Genomic DNA, 19,210 nt, shown 5'->3' on the forward strand with positions numbered 1-19,210 from the left:
TTTATGGTCCAAAATCCTAGCCAGGTTCCCCAGCTTTGGATGCCCTCGCTCAAACTCAGACATGGGTTCAGAGCCACACACCTCTCCAACTCCCCACTAGGAGGAGTCACCCCTCCCGACCCGGAAACCCTCCAGCGTTCTCCTCTATTTCTCCTTCCCTCCCCTCTCCGCCAGGGTTCCGGCAGCCTTCGATTCGCAGGGCTCACCGGGAATGGAAGTCTTCCGGTCGGAGCTTCTAGAGATTTTACACTTTTCCAGAACTACGCTTCCCAGAGGCCCTCGCGGCAGAGGGGGGCTGTGTCACCTGACCAGGACTCCGGAGGGGCAATGGCGGCGCCCGTGCTGCGCGGGTGCTGCCCTGGAAGGCGTTGGGTTTTAGCCTGCATTGACCACAGTTCTCGCCACGAAAGAAGGGCCCCGACAGGGTCCAGGTGCAGCGGGAAAAGGGGGCAGAGCTCAGTGGCTCCGCAGCACCTCACCACGGCCGGGAAGCCGAGGAAAGGGTATATTCATCCCATACTGCCCACTTCAGTGCGAGGTGGAACTGCGGGACTGGGGAGATGATGGCCACTCAGTTCTGCGTTCAGTGTAGACGATTTTTGTTTGTTCGTTTGTTTAAGTTTTGAGCAGGAAGGTGTTGCGCTGTAACTTGCAGCCCTGAAAACACAAAACTTGCCCTGTGTTAGCCCTGCCTCCACACACATAAACCGCTCTCCTGAAATAGATTCGCAACTGTAAAATCCCAGGTGGTTTCTTGACTCTAAAGCAACACAGAACACTGGATCCAGTCACCTTACTAATAGCACCAGCAATGGGGTCTGTGACACTAGAAGCGGGATCTTATTTAGCTGACATTTAGCGTTACTCTAGGCCAGCTGTGTTCTAAAGGGAGAAGGGGAGCCTTTACCTACAAGCTGTGGATAGTGGTCGCTTAATGTCATTAGTCAGAAAGCACCACCTATCTGTGGAGGCGTTGCGTGTTGAACATGCATGTCTACACCTAAGAGTAGGCAGCCAATACAAGAACTCTTTCCTCTGGTTGTGTAGAGAGCTTTGTTCATTTTGCTAGCTATCCTCTGAACCGCTGTTTATACTTCACTACGTAAGACAGTTGCCTTTTGAATACATAACTGTAAGGCACATGCCTAATATTCCGTGAATTCTTTGAGATAGTTAGGTTGGTATTACTTTTTGCTTTTCAGTTGGAGGAATAGAGGGAAAGTGTCCAGAGCATTCAGTTTCTATACTTTTCATAAATTAAATCATCTCACTGAATGGGAAGTATTTTTTCTTATGTAATGAAACTGCAAAAATACTTTGAATAATGTTTTAGTGACAGGATTTTTAACATAGTCTTTGTTTAATTTCTCCAATTACATGCTGTAAAAAAGGAATTAATCTCACAATATATGGATGTAGAACTTTATATGTTGAAATGATTGGATCAAAATCCAATACATGTCAACAAAAATCTAGATCATACAGAAAATTGCTTGGGAGAAAAGGATAGGAACAGACAAAATCTGGGGAGAGGATGTGTAAACAGGCTATCTGCAGATTGTCCAGGATACCTGGGTTTCAGAGGGACCTGGGTATGCGATGTTCATAGAGACACCCATGACAGAGGAGTGGCCAGATAAGAGAGATTATAGCATTTAACAGCTTCTTGATAACAATCAAGCATAAACAAACCAGCAAAGGGAACTGGAACCAGACCTTGGGAACAGAAAGTGATTGGGCACCAAAAAATGCCAAATCTGATGGTTTAATAATGTTTCCCTTTGCACAAAATTTCCAGGAGAGTATCATGTAGTAGCGATTGATTACACTCATGTCACTAATCATTTTATTTGCAAACCATTGTTATAAAATGAATTCAAAACATAACTGAGAATTTCTTTTTAAAGTGATGAGATGTGCAACTATTTACCATTATTTCTTTGGTGGTAGAATTCTGATGTTAATTCTAAAAATGTTTGCAAGTTCAGCTTTCTTCATTTGCTGAGTAATTAATTGATAACAGTTAATTTAGAAAAGGCTGCTTTTCACTGAAGTCAGCCAAGCAGTTGACACCACCTGATACCCATTTCTAAGTTGTTTTAAGATGTCAAATTTTTCCTTTTTCTATCACATTATTTGTACAGTGAACTCTATGCCACATTGTAAATGAGTTTTATTTTGTTGGTCTTGTAGGTGTTCATTATGAATTGCTTTTGATTTAATCACTAAGACAAGATGACACGCTTTTTAAGTGAGGAAATAAAATGTTAATAAGTTAGATACAAATAGGAAATTAACATTTGTGGTTTAGGTTCATAGAAACATACATACAGTAACAGATCTAACTATTTCTTAACCATTATGTCTTTCTCTTTAGTGAGCACAAATGGGCAGCTGTGGTAGGCCTGGAAATTCATGCCCAGATCTCCTCCAACTCAAAACTCTTCTCTGGATCTCAAGTCCACTTTGTGGCACCTCCAAATTCCTTGGTATCATTTTTCGATGCATCTCTGCCTGGAACTTTGCCGGTAAGGTTTTTCTTTGATCCTCTCTACATTGCTAAATTTCCTCTATTTGAAAATGCTTATGTTTTATTGAACATAGATAACGATTTCTTCGTTTTAATGTCTTGGTATAGCTCTTAGGAAATACTCGTTTAGGGAATTTTGGATGAAGTAGGATGGACTAAATGTTTTCTAAAGGCCCATCTCTAGTTGTTTTTAAGTCTAAGTACCATGTGTATTCATATATTGATTCACTCATTTCACACACATTTTAGAATGGCTACTAAATACCAGCTATAAACTGGGAAAAAAAATGAGTAATGATCCTTGCCTTTGGGTTGAAACACTATTTGGGAAGGTCTGTCATGAGGTGTGTCGTTCCGTTCACCAAAAGGTTGCTGTCGATTCCCAGTCAGGGCTGTGCTAGGCTGCGCGCTCAGTCCCCAGTTGGGGCGTGTACTAGAGGCAGCTGATCGATGTTTTTCTCTCTCTCCCCCTTCCTCTTTCTCTAAAATCAATGGAAACATGCCCTCTGGTAAGGATTAAAAAGAAGAAATTTGCCTAGGAAGGAAGAGAGAATGCAACAGGCGAAAGGAGACATGGAATCAAGAAAAAAATTTTATTAGTCCTAATTTCTTTCATATTGAAGAGGCTTGAGAATATTTAAATGCTGATGAGTTATAGTCAACAGTAATGTATTGAACACTTAAAAATGTGTTTTAAGAGGGTAGATCTTATGTTGCATATTCTTACTGCAGTAAAATAATTTTCTTAAAATGCAGATGAGTAGGAGCCAAGGACATAAAGGGCAGTTAAAGAGGCATTTGATTAATATGGCCAACCAAACGCATGCATATTCTGTCTCCTTACCCCAAGGAAATCCTACTGAAATAATAGTAAAAGAATTTAAAAGTTATAAATGTCCAAGAGAGTAAGAGACTACACCTGAGTGCATGAGAGCAGGTAGATGAGAGAGGACCTGACTCAGCAGAGTAGGGTTCATTACCACCCAAGGAAAGGGACAGAAGGCCCGCAGAAAGAGATGCTAGTGAGAAATGAGGTGCTGTGTCCTATGCAGCCTCAGAAACGACCAGGATGGGAGTTTCCGGTGTTGTGGAAAGCCAGAGGGACCTGAAGACAAAGGGATAAATTCAGTCTGGACACAGAGCAATTAGGATACAGAGCAGTTAGACCGAAGGTCCTCTCCCTGACCATCTGCAGCTGCACCACCCCCACAGACGCCTGTAGTTTGGGGAGACGTTCAACTGGTGAAACACTCCTCCCGAAGACCACAGGCAGAGCAGAAGGCACTGGTGTCAGACAGTTTCTGCACTCTGAACTCCGGGGCCTCCGCAGACCTTTGCCTTGCCCAGTGTGAGGAGCTCGGGTGACCTGGCATGACCATCTCTCCTTTCCCCCTCCTCCCCTCCACTCCCAAGCAGGAATCTGCAGGAACCTGTTTGAAAATTACATGTCTTTACGGGGAAGAATTAGGGGTTGGGGGTGAGGTCTCTCACTAAAAAAGTTATCTGCTCACCCCACTGTCCTGGAGTGAAGCTCACCGGACAACAAGCCCTGGATATTTACGTAGAACTTTTAATCAACATTTTAGTACCTTACTTTAAAACATAAATTGACAGTCAGAAATCACCAGGTATTTAAAGAGATTGTCCAACATAATAGACAAGGCCAAAAATAAAAGGAAAACTAAAATAAGAGGCAGCAAAGTAAAAAGAATACTTTAAAAAGTAAAAGCTTTTATAAATATCCTCAAGAGATAAGAGAAGCTTACTGTATCCTTGAAATAAGAGCATGGTGCTACTTTTTAAAAATGAACAGTCAATCAAAATGATCTCTTAGAAGTTGAATTATGATAACCCACCCCCCCCCCCACGCCAAACCCAAAGTTAGAAGATGAATCAAGAAAGTCTTCCAGAAAGTACACGCATACAAAGAATTGAATAATAGGGGAAAAAGAAAATGAGATCAATCTAGGATGTCCCACATTTAACTAATAGGAGTTCCAGGAGAGAGGAAATAGACAAGAGGAAACCATCAAACAGCAACACTGATTAGTTTCCCAGAACTGAAGGACACACATCTCCAAAGGGAAAGGGCTGCCAACAACCCTGAGCAATGAGGGAAAATAGTTTCCTGGGCACGGGCACCTACATGACATGTAGGAATTGCAGGGATGAAGGTGAGATACCAGAACTTACAGAGGAGATAGGAAAGGTCACATGCAAAGGACGAGGAGTCAGGCATTGGGTTGATGCAGCACTTAATGCTAGAAGAAAATGGAAGAGTGCCTTAAAAAAAATCCCAGGAAAAAAATTATCCAAATCTAGAATTCTGTACCCAGTACTAGGAATCAAGTGTGACAGTAAAATAATGATATTTTCAGACAGGCAGGATCCAAAAAAAATTCCCATTTTCACGGGAACCTACTGGAGGAATGGAGAGGTTCCAGATCGTTAGCGCTGCAGCAGGCCCAGAGGGCCTGATGGGGGAGGAGGATGGAAGACTCCAGAACAGGGAGGTTTCACAAAAAGAGGGAGGTGGAGTGGGAACAGCAGCTGTCTAATGTTTGTGTATAAAAGAGATCTCACATGTAAACTGGAGTCTCTGAGAATAATAAGCAATAGGTAATAAAAAATGAAGCAAATGAAAGCACGGGCTGCGAACCAAAGCATTACAGGTTCGATTCCCAGTCGGGCACATGTCTGGGTTGCAGGCCACGGCCCCCAGCAACTGCACGTTGATGTTCCTCTCTCTCTTTCTCTCTCCCTTCCCTCTCTAAAAAATAAATAAAATCTTTTTTAAAAATAAAAATAAATAAATAAATAAATAAAATCAACTTCTAAAAAAAAAAAAATGAAGCAAGTGTAAAAGACCCACTAACTCCAGGCAAAACTAAACATTCCGGAAAGGAAATGTAGGCAGAGTACACCTAACAGCTCAGCAGAGAGACATTTACGTAATAATAATAGAAGAAGCACCAACTACTGATCTAACAAAAACTGATATAACTGGGATATTGGGAAATAAAAGAACTAAATTCTTTATCTACCATAACTAGAAGTCATGTTCTAAATTGATAAACCAAGAAAAAAGTAGTATTTTTGGCCACAGATGAGGAGAGGCCTCTTCTTCCTTTTTAGGTCCTTACTTGGTCAGCTGTTTTTTGTTTTTGTTTCTTGGCTAGTAAATATTTCCTTTCACTTAAAAAAAAATAAGACAATGAGTGAAGGATTTAGAACTCTCAAGAGTCAAAAGTGTTTTCAACAAAAATTTTAAACATTTTATATAAAGATAATATTGATAATCACATATTACCTCTACTGGTTCCTCAGCCTTCTGCTGGTGAAATTTTTCTTTTTTCTTCCAAACAGTGACAGACTCACCTATCCGATCCCTGTAACACCACCCTACACTGCTGTTAGGAGGAGTAAGCCCATCCACATTCTGGATCATTCACACCCAAGCTCATGCATGTGGTGGGTTTCCCTGTTTCCTCTGGGGGCGGAGTGACTGGCCTGCCTACCACCCCGGCTGTTCGGACTTCAGTGCAACTCAGCCTGCCACAGAGCTGCACTCAGGGCCAGTGTGTTTCGTTCTTAATGGAAATATAGTAAAGTGGCAAGCATGGGTTATTATTACGGGCAGAATAAAATATAAAAGTATTGCAAAATATCCTACCTTGTAATTTACATACATGGGACTGCAAATGGAATGGGCCAAGTTTTGTGGCTCCATGACCTAAAAACGAGAACATTGTGTCATTGGGACAGTTTATCAGGTCGGTGTTTTTCCCAGAGTAAGGAAGGATTGTCACCGTGAAAATGGCCACGGGCCTTGGCAGGAAGGTGATGGATTTTCCAAGGTCCCAGGCACAGCATGTTATTTAAAAATAGGAAGATAGATGCCAGACAAGATAGCTCAAAGGTCTGGAGGTGGTTCTGCCAGGAAACAGGACTGGCAAGCGAGGGTGGTGGCAACAGCTGCTTTTCACTATAAATTACTTCAGGATACTTGTCTGTAATACTTTGTCCACCAACTAAATGTTGGCATTAAAGGAGTAACATATAGGGAAGAGGAACTTACTAAGAGAATCAGTTCCTGAGAAATCGGGTGTCCTCAGAGAACAAGGAGGCAGACAGCTCTCCCACTGTAGCCTCAGGGAAGATGTGCCCCTTTGCCCTCTGGTGAAGGCAGCTTTTTAGGCTGGGTTGTGAAGTCTGAGGAAATGCCCGTCTGATTGCTTCCCTTTCTAGCAAACACCGTTTCTTACCTCCCACTCCGCTTTTGGCGCTCCTTCCTGCCTGCACTAGTATTTCCCGCTTCCAGGTCTGTGGGTGATGCCCTCGCTGCGTTTGTCTGTGCCTCCAGTCGTTTCCGTTTCTTTCCAGCTCTTGAATGATAGTATAGAATTCTAAGTTGACAGTTATTTCCCCTCAGCACTTTGAAGACATGATTCCACTGTCCTCAGGCATCTATTACCCCTGATGAGAAGTCTGCACGCTTTGTACGTAATCTGCTCATTCTCCCTGATTGTCTTACTCAGGACGTGTCCAGGTGTGGGTTTGCTTTTATTTCCTCTGCTCGGTGTGATTTTTCCACTTGACAACTCTGCCCTGGACTGTGGAGGTGACTCCGTGGGATGAATTGGTGGTGGCTTCTGCCAGGGCCCGCTGGGCTTTATTGAACCAACAGGTTCTATGGTAATTTCCTCATTCCCAGCTGCCACACAGCTTGGAGAGCGCCAGTATTCAAACCCCACACCCGGGCCAGGGCCAGGGCCGGGGCTGGGGCTGGGGCTGGGGCTCTGATTTCTCAAGACTCTCTTTGCATTCATGTCTTGAGGTGGGTGGAGTTTTCCGTATTAGGTCATCCAGTTGGTGGCAGGTTTTGTGATTGTGCCAGGAGTTTGTGGCCTCCACAAGCCTCAGTGGGCTCATGCCTTAACCTCTTTTCCCAAGGTGCTTTAGGTTGCCAGCATCTGGTGTCTCTTCAGCCTGGTTAACAGTAACGATAGCAGTGAAGTCAGCTAATACTGACAGAGAGCTTGCTGTGTGTGTTAACTGACTTGAACCTCGGAACAGTTCTGCGAGGCGCAGTCCCCATCATCATCGCAGTTAGAAAGTGAGTGGGGGAGCCGGATCAAGTCCAGCCCAGGCACACTTCGTTTCACTGTTTCCTCTTTTTGAGCTGTACAGCTTCCAAGTTCACACTCTTAACCCCTTTGCAGGTCCTGCCTCTCGCAGGTCCCACTGGGCGATAGGTGTCTTAGACCACACTGCTGCTGCGAGCATAGGGGTGTGTGTGTGTGTGTGTGTGTGTGTGTGTGTGTGTGTGTTTGTAGGTGTGTAAGCATACCTGCTGTCTGGGCTTACAGACATGCTATGCATCTTTATCCCCCATCTCAACTCCCCGCCCCCATTCTGATTTGTGAGACTCCTTCCGAATGTTTCCTAGGGCCCCAAGCATTTTATCGTCTTGTTTTACCTTTAGTTTTAGAATTACATGGAATCCCATCATAAATCTTCAGATTGAAAAGGTCATTTAGCGCATTTCCCTGCCTGTCGGCAGGGTTACAGCTGCACTAGGGACAGCATTCTTCGTGCTCATGGCAGGGATTCCGCCTTGCTGGTCATTTTGCCCTGTTTTTCTAACAAAATAATAATAATAATTTTGATACACAATCTTCTTTGATTTATTAAGTAATTGGTTGTCTACAGAACTACAGACAGGATCCTAGGCTATTTGCTTAGAGTTAGTTATTTCCTATTTATGAATGTCATTTTAATTTCTCTACTTGCAGTACTTGGTACATGGATGTGAAATAGGAGGAAAATGTATTTGTTTGATAAAATGTCATGGGATTTACAAGCCCATTTGTTTCATAATTTGTCAGTGTTTCCAGTAACAGGGAGGCTTTGGCAAAGCGTCCAGTCTTGCTTGACGTTTATGCACAGCAGACCTGCCTGCTCACACACATGCAGCATTGGAAACGCTTGCCCCTCTTGGTGCCAGTCCCTGTGCAGGAGGAAGCGAGGAGAACATTTTTGTCTGGCCGACGCCTGCTGATAGGTGGCTCAGCTGTGGCCAGTAGGTAACTCTGGATAATTTCAGGGTGTGCCACAATTAGATTAATCAGAAACTGGTTACTCTGCCCTTGTTTTGTTTATCTGGAAGCTCTTCTCTGCACGTAACACAGAGCCCTCTGCTAGGCATGAGTGCTGCTTATTTTCAGAGCTGGGGAAAGGGCTCTGAAAGCTGCTTTCCACACACACGTGCAAGAACATTCCCCTCTTGTCTCAGGATCAGCCTGTCAGAAAAAGCATTTGAGGCTTTCCATATCAAAGGGGTTTGGAATTGGTCCTGGCAGCTGGAGAATGGAAACTGAACCGTTGTTTACCTCATTTTATGAAACTTGCTTTTATTCACAAGAGTACATAACACTATTAGCAAGAAGAAGGGGAATAAAGAGAGGGAAGATAGGATGTGACTGCATCTGACGGGATGCCCGCCCCGTGGGGACTAACAGACGATGCGGACGCTGCGCTTCGTGCTGGAGGTTCGTTCTCGAACGCGCCTGCAGATTGCACCAAAGGGGCCTTGTCCCTGGAAGGAATGATAATGGGAATGCTTTGTAAAGCACTTTGCAATTAATTTGTTTTTCAAATTTCTTTTGACAGATTTATTTGCAGCTAGGTAAATCTGCAATATTCTAGCCCTCTGAACAGAGCAGATACTGGTAACAGTTTCTGTTTTGAGCCACCTAATAGATTTAGAAATACTTGACTGGTTCTGGAGAGCATCAGGCTGCAACGCTTTCCTGACCCTTAATTCTAAACCTTGTTATAAAAGTTTTTAACTCAAAGCTGCTAAGCAAAGTAGAAACTCAGGAAAACAGCAATAGGGGAAAGCGTTTAAATGCATACATTTATAATCAGATCTATATTTACCTCTCTGTTCACACTTTGATGATGTTTCGTTATTTGACTAAGAAGACAAAATGTGACTGTTTTCTATTAATTTTTTTTCCATTTCAGTGGTTCGCTTTAATGTAATCTGTAGAACTTATAATTACATTGTGGCCTCAGACTTGAGTCTTGCCAGTTACTCTCTGAGGCACTTTCGTATGGTTCTCCTTTACCCACTTGTGGAGTGGGGGGTCCCAGGGGTGAGGGCTTCTGCCCCAGACCCTCGCCTCTTTAAAGGAGCCCAGTGTGTGAGCCCATGCACACGGATGCGGGAAGGTTCCCTTTCAGCTCTTAAACTCCCTGGTGTCTTCGCTCTCTTTTGCCTCGTGATGTCATTAACTGGACGTCTCCCATGAACTCGGGTGACTCATGACAGTGATGGACTTGCACGGTGGTCCGTAGGCAGCCTGCCCTCCCCTCCCCAGCCCTCCCCTCTCAGGGAGAGCATTTGACTCCTTCCCCGCCACACACCATTTCCCAGCTTTCAGTGAGTTCTTGAGAGCCTTCCTCTTCAGAACCACCTTCCCTTCCCCCACCTCTCTGCCAGCCACACGCACTATTCCCACATGAAATCTAATTGTAGTGATTACAGTGCTTTTCCTTTGTTTCAGTATAGATTTGTTTCATACAGTTGATGGGCCATCCTTTCATGTATGTTGTGTATAGCAATTTCTGTGTTTGGTCATAAGGTTCTGAAAAGCCACTCATGGTCTTTCCCGAGCCACTCGACAGTCGTTTGCATAAAACTTGTATGTAACACCCTTAATAAATACTTTTCTGTTTAATTACACACACTTCCGTGTACATGCGTGGGGAGTCCATCTGAAAGACTTTTCCAGGTGTCTAAACTTCTGATATTTTTTTAACCTATTTACATTTTATACTTGCTTGCTTCTACATAGGGTATATTGAACATAAACTAACCTTTTCTTGATTACTGAAGGTTATCAAAAACATCAGTTATTAGTGTTGTGATACAATGGTTCCCTCAAGGTGATGGAGGTGCGCAAAGCTATCGGATCCTACCGTAACCAGCTAACGATAGCCATTCTTTTTAGGGTTCATCATCTACTCCTCACCCGTAAAGCTGCTGTGAGTATACTTGACTCTAGGAATCCCTTCTTGCTCATTCTTCACTGCTCAATTATTAGTTCTGATCTGCTCTAGCTCAGAGTCAGATTTTCACATTCGTTAATGTAAACAGGAACAAGGCTCTGAGTAGAGAACTGTCCTATGGAATACAGAGCATGGCATGTCTGAAAGCTGGCTAGCTTCCCGAAGGTAGAAGAAACCTTACCTGGCTGTAGCAGGAGGGATCCTGGAAACCATGCAGTGCGGTCCTTTCACACCGCGGACGGGCGAATAGCTGTTGTGCTTCGCCCGTGGTCACGTGATTAATGCCCCAGTCAGATTAGAATTTGGGTTTTTCTCTCCTCCTTTGTTCAGTTTCTGGTCAGTGTTCCACCATAATTGGAGTTGCTGAAAGTCTGATCTACATAGGTGGTACTATTTTGAAAGTATGTATATATCTCAAAACATTAACAGTATTAAATATGTATGTAACACAGAGGTAGAGGTAGGCAAAGTAGGTTTACAGCTGTAATACAATAATACAATAATTAATAAGCAATAATTCAAGAATGAACTCTGTTTCACAACTGTAATCCCACCTTTGCCCACCCCTGTTTGTTTATAGACCTACATCCACGTGCTGATACAACATAGAGGCATCGACTGTTCAGTACTGACATTGGTTGTATGTGCTGTTTCATTACTGTATCTGTAAGTGGGGGGTCTACACCTGGGGCGGGGGAAAGGTGCTGAATCAGCCAAAGAAGTGGGCAAAAGGAGATCTAAACTACTCAGCCACCAGTGCAGTGTGCCGCGCGCTGGGTGTCCCCAGCCCGCCGCTGAGAGCAGCCCTGCCTCTGGGTAGCTCCTAGCCCCACATGTCACCACACAAAGAGTGGCATAATGGAGAATTCTTTGAGGGTTATTTTTCTCTGTGCTTCATTCTGAGAAATTTCCTCTACAGTTTTTTCCAGTTCACTAATTCTCTTGTCATTAAGTCTGCTCTGCTCTTTAACCTGCCTACTGAGTTTTTTATTTCACTGAGAATAGCTTTTGTTTATAGAAGTCCCTGTTTTTTTCTTTTAAATTTTTCCTGTCTATTTGAAAATGTCGTGTTCCTTTTTCATGTATTTAGTTATTTTTTTAAATAATTTTAGATCTACCTATTTTATAGTCTGTGTTTAGTAATTCTGTTCCTTGAAGTTCTTGGGCTATCTGTTCTGCTTTCCTTTGTGTCTGCTGATTCTGCCTGATGGTACGTGACCTTGTGTATTTTGTATTTGGGATTATGAAATCATGTCTGACAGGGATTTCTTCAAAAGACTCCTGTGGCTGGCTGAATGCAAATCTCACCAAAAAGCTTTTACTTTGGCTTTTGCCAGATGCCCCAGGTCAAACCCAGGGCCATTTTTCATATTTATCTCTTAGCTTTGGGGTTCCTGGACCACAGAGTCAGTAAATTTGAACCCAAAGCCTTCTTAGAGCAAACTTATGACAGTAAATTCATAGAGCAGACTTCTGTTTTGTTTTAACCTCAAGCCTGGGCTGAGACTTTACTGAGGTTGAAACCTTGCAGGAGGAAGCAGAGAACGTGACCATGTAGCTGGGGGCTGTAGCCAAGGCTGTGAATGGGGGCAACTCAGGCCTGGAATGGGCCAGGAAGGGCATCTTTGCACCTCTCTGCCTGCCTTTGCTCTGCCACCCAGGCATCCCTCCCGTCCGACCGCAGCCCCTCTGCGCTCGTTGTGTGTGTTGCACTTCTGCACACCAGTTGCAGCTGAGACCTGTACACACCTCAACTCATCTTATCCTCTCGTGATTGAGCTCTTTCCACATTCCCTGGAGTTGTGCAGGGGTGCACACTCCCACCCAATTTCTTTATGGGTCATTAAGGTCATTATCCCACCCCCACCCCCCCACCCCCGCCAATTTCGTCCTAACCACTCACTCCTTTCACTTTTGTGTGGAAATGATGATGCCATCTCATTCCTGTTGAGCAACAACAAAAGGCAATAGTGAGGAATTGGGAGGAGCCGCCCGGCTATGGTGGCAGAACCCATGGAGCCTGAGGGGTCTCGCCTGCCCCTCTTCCTGACCCTCTTCCTCTTCCCCTGGGCCTGCGCAGCGTCTCTCTGACCTGGCCCTGTGCTCCCTCCTGGAGAGGGAACATCTCGAGGCAGTGTTTCCGCTCTCGAGAGACTCATGTCTGAGCCGGAAACCTTCGGTGTTGTGTTTGGAGAGGGCTTTTCTCACAGTGCCACGCCCCCTCGCGCAGGTTTGTTTTCCCCTTGAAACACGCACTTGGAGGAGAGATTGAGCACAACAGCGGGCCGTTGTTAGAGGAGACAGCACTCTGCCTAGAACTCTTTAGCTCTTTAAAATAACGTGGTAATGTGGTGCACTGCTGCTCTCAAAAGTCCGTAATGCTAGAAAGTGAGGTGGAAATGCATAGAAAATAAAATATAAACATGTAACCAGAGATGCCTGGGGGGATGAAAGCGTGGAGGTCTTTTGTTGATATAAGTACGTAGTAGTTTAAAAAAATTGCCAAACAGTATTCTGTGACACTGTTTTCGTCTGTGACATTCAGGCAGCTCATACAGTCTTTGTTCGGGTGATTTATACTAGATGCCTGTAATAAAAATGCAGCCTGAAATCGTGCAGCTGGGCACTGTTCATTTTTCTCCCGCGGACAGTCTCAGAACTGAGAACACTGCGGCAGACCTGTAAAAGCGCGGCCCTCCCAGGACACGCACGGCCAGCCGTGGCAGCTGGTCCTCTTGGTTTTCTTCTGCTTCGTGGAGTCGTTGGTGATGGTGGAGGTTTCTGGGTTTGGTTTATGAGTGCCATCCTAGAAAAGAGTTTCCAGGATGATATTGTGTGATTTTAGGGAGTCAGTAAAAAATAATGCTCTCTTCCCCTCTTGAGTTGGAACCTATCGGCTTTATTACTGGTAATAGCGTGGTTTAAAAAATGCAACTTGATGTATAGCAAATGGCTTCTAGCCCTCTCTCTCTCTGAGTTGAACTGAGCTGCCCTAAGCTGTAGGCCTTGCACTTGGAGAAAGCTTGTCATACAGCCAGTGTAGACCAGAACATGCCATGTCTGTGGGCATGCTGATGAGAAAGCACTCATGGAAGGTTTGTTTTGGTGATTTATACTAGAGGCTATATAGTATCAATAAAACTGCTCAGTCAGAACAGACCAACCCACATGGGCTCAGTTCCTTTTCCCAATGTCACTAGTCAGAAAAGTTGCTCTTCTTTGAGAGACAAAACAATTTGAAGTCCAGAGCAAAATCCAGCCACAAGAAATCACGGGTGCAGGAGAATGGAGGATGCCCTGATGTGCCCTCAAATGCATGAAGCAGCTTTATTGTGTCTGCATTGTGTCTGGGAGTAGAGGCGAGACACTCTTTTTGAGTGGGTTCTGTGGAATTCTTTCTGCACACCACAAATATACAAGGTCTGTCTGGAAAAAGTCCAGCCACTGTTAATATAATGAGAACAGTTTACATGACATCATTGTAACCTGGCAGCCATGGAGAGTGGACTGGAATGCGCATGCGTGAACAATGATGACTTCACTGTACTTGTCAGTGGGGGTGGCAGACTCTTGAATGAGCATGTGTACTCTGTGGCCCTCACATTCAAAATGACTGAGTGAGAAGAGGAAGGAATCAGCATCAGATTTTGTGTTAACCTTGAACATTCCTCAGCAGAAGCTATTTGGATGATTCGCAAGGCTGCAGCTCTGGGCATCTGGTGATTGGCAGCTTCATCCCCAAAACATACCTCCTCTGCATCATGTCTCATGCAGTTTTTTTGTGAAACATCAAATCACCCAGATGACTCAGTCTCCCCTACAGCCCAGATTCAGTGCCCTGTGACTTCTGGCTTTTCCCAAAATTAAAATCACCTTTGAAAGGGAACAGATTTCAGACCATAGATGAGATTCAGGAAAATGCGACGGGGCAGTTGATGGTGACTGGGAGAACTGTGTGAGGTCCCAACATGCCTACTTTGAAGGGGACTGAGGCTCTTTGTCCTATGTACAGTGTTTCTTGTATCTTCTTCAATACATGTCTATTTTTCGTAGTACATGACTGGGTACCTTTTCAACAGACCTCATATACTGGTCCTCTGAGGCTATTAGTATGGGCCTTTTTTACTTGGTCATTTTTTTTTATGTATTTTCAGCTTCACATTTAGAATGGGGAGAGGAGTTGGCTCTTCTCTCCACTGCAGCATCCTGGGAGATTTTTTTCCTTAGCTCTTTTTAAAATCTTGGCAAAGTTAGGAAGTCATTTTGCCATTAGCATCCCAGAAATGACAAGCGTAGGCTTGGTGATGTTGGCATAGTTCGTGTCGTCAGGCTGGGCCCCTCCAAAGCACATTCTGTTACTCATGGCAGAGGGTTCTTGCTAGTGAGCCTTCACGTTCCCCAGCCTTCCACCACTGGTTGCATCCTTACTATAAGGCCTGGAGTTGGGGCAGGGAGCATAAGTGAGAACCAGGAGCCTGTAAAGTATTGTATTCCAACAGTTGGTGCACGCACGTCCTTTCACAAGTATAAAAGCAAGAAGCAAAATCAATCAGGGGTCTTTGTCATGCTCTGCCTCTTTCTGAGGAGGTGCAGGCAGACAGTAATCTGTGATTATCAGCAGTGTCTTGAATTTTCGGTGATGTTTACCCACTCACAGGCTACCCCAGTGAGCAAGGTCAGGGGCTCCGACCCCAATTGATAGAAGAAACTGAGGGCCTTATTGACTTGCCCAAGAACACAGGGAGGTCAGGGTTCAGTTAAAAAAAAGAGAGCATTGCCTGGTTCCCGTTGTTAGCATAAAGCACCACACTGCATTGCCTTCTGCAGTATGTGCTAATTGTTCATTTCCGACAAAACACAACAGGGAATTTTTCCTTTATAGCTGGTTGTAAATGTTTGAGATGCCTGTAGCCACTCATAACCTTTGTTTCCTTATCACAGCCAGCACAAGCAATCTTATCTGTCTTCTTGCTTGTTCTCCTCCATTACATCTCTGCAAAGAAGTTGAATGTGTGTGAAAGCACTCCATAAACTGTCAGCAACACGTAAATGTTGTTTACTATTATTGTGATGGTCATATTCTTCACTTTGCATAATTAAAATGTAAATAAATATATTTCCATTGCATGATGGCCAACAGTGTTACACAAGTAACACTCCCCTGAAGTCACTCAAAATGGCACCTATCACAACAGCACAAGTAGCAGTTGCATGACATTCTCAGTCACAGAAGTCTTTCAGAGAAGCACAAATGGAGAAATTGCATTGTAGCGTGAGGCAACAGAAAGGAAGCATTAACAGAAAAGAAGATACATAGACAACTTTGGGGGAAGATAAAAGTATTTTCAAGTAGAAAAGATAATATTGGGGAAAATTATTTTTCTACCAGGGAGCAAATCTTCCTTTCATGTTCTTGATTATATATATATGTATTTTCTGTGTGCAGGATATATATGTGTTTGTGTGGGTGTATATATATATATATATATAAAGATAGATGTAGATATCTAGACATAGATAGATATTAGTAGAGAATTCCCTACTGGATTTTTCAAGTGTTACCGTGTGGTGCAGAGGGTTGCACCACAGTTTAGTTCAGATAGGTATGGTGCGTATACAGTGTTTTCTTTCCTACAGCTGATTGTCAGCAGCAGTGAATGAGAGCTGCTGACAGGCATGTGTCGTTTCGGAGCCAATACCTGTAGCTCCCACATCCTCTAGGCTCTTCCAGCCTTAAGGCTTGTAACATCTCACCATCCTTTCAGCGGAGAATTATCTCCAGCTTTCTCCCTTCCCCATAGATTTTTTTATCTAAAAAAACTCAAACTTATAGAAAAGCCCAAAGAATAGTACAGTGAATATATATCCTGCTCCTGGAATATTTTTTCCTTTGGATAAGCTGTTTCAGAGTCAGTTGCACACTCGAGGCACTACATCCCTCAGCACTTCTGCGTCTGTCTGCTAGGAAGAGAAAATTCTCCATGTGACCACTGTATAACCACCACGCTCCAGAGAGCTGAGATGCACGCAGTGCTGTTATCTGAGACCCGGTTCACGTTCAGGTTTGCGCAGTCGCCTCAGTGCCAGCCTTTATTTCCTTCTCCCAGCCCACGGTCCAGGCGAAGATCGTCCATCCTATTCTGTTGTCATGATGCTTTAGTCTCATTTTCTGCTTTTTTTTCCTCTCCTTTCCCTTTCTTTCTCTCTTCCTCTTCTCTTTTTCCCTCTCTCTCACTCTCCTTTTTTTCATGGCATTGACAATTTTTAAAAGTTCAGGCCAGTTTTTTAATCTTATCTACTCATGAAGGAAACATAATTAAGGAACTACAGGACTTTGCCCTATGACAGTTTGGCTTGGTGGGTTTGGGGGGCAGGGTTTGTTGATAGTTTTATTCCTAAAAAGAAAGTTTAGGTCTATGAAATAGACTTTTTAGTTTTAGACACAGATGTTTAATGGTTGGAGACTGAAGTTTGAGCTTTTATTTTATTTATTGAATTTATTGGGGTTACATTGATTACTAAAGTTATATAGGTATAGGGTGTACAATTCTTTCTTTTTTCCTTTTAACCTCCATGATATTGTGGCTTGCTGTTAAGCTTCTTAAGGGATGTATTCCTATTAGTTGTGTAAAATTCAAGATAGGTTCTGCTTTCCAAATATCCGTGTCCTGGTAGACTCCTTCAGAGGCTGTCTTCAGCATATTCCCAAGGCGGAGGGGCATGAGCAGGAGCACTTTTGACAGAACGGCAGGTGTCTCTGGAGATTTGCTTTTGACATTCACAGGCCTCGCCCCGCCAAGTTCTCTCCCCGTACCCATAGTGCACACCTGGCCGGCACGTCTTAGAGCTCTTCTAGTTCAAGCCCCTGGCTTCATACCTCAGCAAAAGTCAAGTCTTTCAACTTGATGCTGCTCTTTTATGTAAAGACGAAAGCAGATCTCATTGGGATCGTTAGAGCTTTTCACTCATGAAATTAATGTTTCTTATCACTGTCACTGATTACTCTCGAGGTTTCAGTAATGTGAAATAGTTTGTCATTTCTGGAATCTCCCCCTGCAGGCGCAGAGCCTTCCGAGTGAATCCTAGGGTAGGCTGGAAGAGACTTGGCACAGTAAGGATGGGGCAGTCCAGAATGAACGGATTTGCATGGTTTCACCTTTGTAATATGAGTATACTTTTCTTAAAAGCAATAAACAAGAGAAAGACAAATGTTCAGATTTAAAGGAGGGGGGATTTTTCTGTGTTAAGAGATTGAGGCCCCATTCAAAAAATATTCACAAGAACAATGGTTTTTCTAAAAACTTGATTCCCGTGTCTGCCTCATGCCTTCAGACATCTCTTCTCCACAGACTCTCTTTGAATTTCAAAGGCAGCTGCTGCCCTAGATGACAGGAAGTCAGGTGTGTGGTGGGCACAGTGAGGCGGGCCTGAAACCTGGCTCAGTTAACTGGTTGATAGCTGTCACCTTGTTAGAAGGTAGTTTCTTTCACTTGAGAATGGGAGCTTTTCTCAGCCACAGGCAAGCATACAATATCATCCAGGGAAATTTTTCTTCACTGTAAAACAGAAAATGCAGTAATATAAGCTTCCTGAGTTAAGAAATATGATCTCTATTCCACTGGCGATAACACACTAATTATCACAAAAAGTGTAGGTTGTCCTTTACAGCGAAATGTTATGTTGACGTGGTACATAATTTCGGCATCTGCTGTGCCTTACCTTGGATTGTAAATCCAGACCAACAGGTCTGCAGGGTCGTTTGGCCCTTTTGGAATTAGATTCCCTTGCCTTCTAGAACAGCTTGCTTATAAAGATTGGGTTGAGTCAGGCATTTTGCATTTAATAACACTTCCATTCTGAAACTAGTATTTACTAAATGTCTACCATCTGTTGAGTGATTTTACTTAATTATTATTTTTTACCTAACAGATAAGGAAACTGAGACCCAGAGAGGTCTGGGAAGTTGTGCAAGTCACACAGCCAGTAAGTGGGAGAGACGAGATTTGGACTCGGGTCTTTCTGACTCAGTGTCGCCTCCCCGCTCTCCGTTTGTCAGTCAGTAGGGGACTTCTTGGAGATCAGGTTGGTTGCCAGTGAGTAATGGCAAATTAGTAACTGTTGTGAATGTTGTGGGGAGAAGGACTGGAAACCTGTTAACCTGCACACCCGATCTTGTTTTTTACTGGCTGCAAACAGCTCAGCCCTTCTGAGCTAACGTGGCTAACGGGCCAAATGCGAAGCTCCACACCAGAACGCTGGTTGTTGGGCCTTTGGCCTCCAACCCCAAAGTGAAGTCCAGACAATTCAGGCCGTGTCATGTGAGAGCGGTTTTAAATGCCTAGGACAGAGGCAGGCCTAGAGCTGCCTAGGCCAAGGGCATTTCCTCTTCCCTGCAAGCCCTGAAGTGAATGTCAGATCTTAGTATTCCAGTGGTCCATGGGAAAGCAACAGAGATGGCCTCAAGTTGGCCTAGGCTGCCCTCCCCACCAGGCAGACGAGGCAGGAGAATGAAATCCCAGATGAGAAGAATGGGCCTCTGACACTTGGGACCAGGAAAATATCGTTGTGCTTGCTCCTGACCAGTCCAGGGATAGAAAGGAGGAG

At 44.0% G+C, this 19,210-nt stretch overlaps 1 protein-coding gene across 2 annotated transcripts in view; it reads left to right on the forward strand.

Moving 5' to 3' along the window:
- The first annotated feature begins 303 nt into the window (after positions 1–303).
- GATB (glutamyl-tRNA amidotransferase subunit B) overlaps positions 304–19,210 on the forward strand; it is a 73,712-nt gene continuing 54,805 nt past the window's right edge. For both annotated transcript variants that reach the window (XM_045831719.1, XM_045831720.1), the window contains exons 1-2: positions 304–503; positions 2,378–2,528. In XM_045831719.1, the coding sequence (XP_045687675.1) occupies positions 328–503; positions 2,378–2,528 (327 nt within the window). In that variant the 5' untranslated portion in view covers positions 304–327. The remainder of the gene's footprint in view (positions 504–2,377; positions 2,529–19,210) is intronic.

This window comes from Phyllostomus hastatus, unplaced genomic scaffold, assembly GCF_019186645.2.
Source record: "Phyllostomus hastatus isolate PE091 unplaced genomic scaffold, TTU_PhHast_1.1 phas_contig_159, whole genome shotgun sequence".
In the NCBI taxonomy this organism is placed as follows: Eukaryota; Metazoa; Chordata; class Mammalia; order Chiroptera; family Phyllostomidae; genus Phyllostomus; species Phyllostomus hastatus.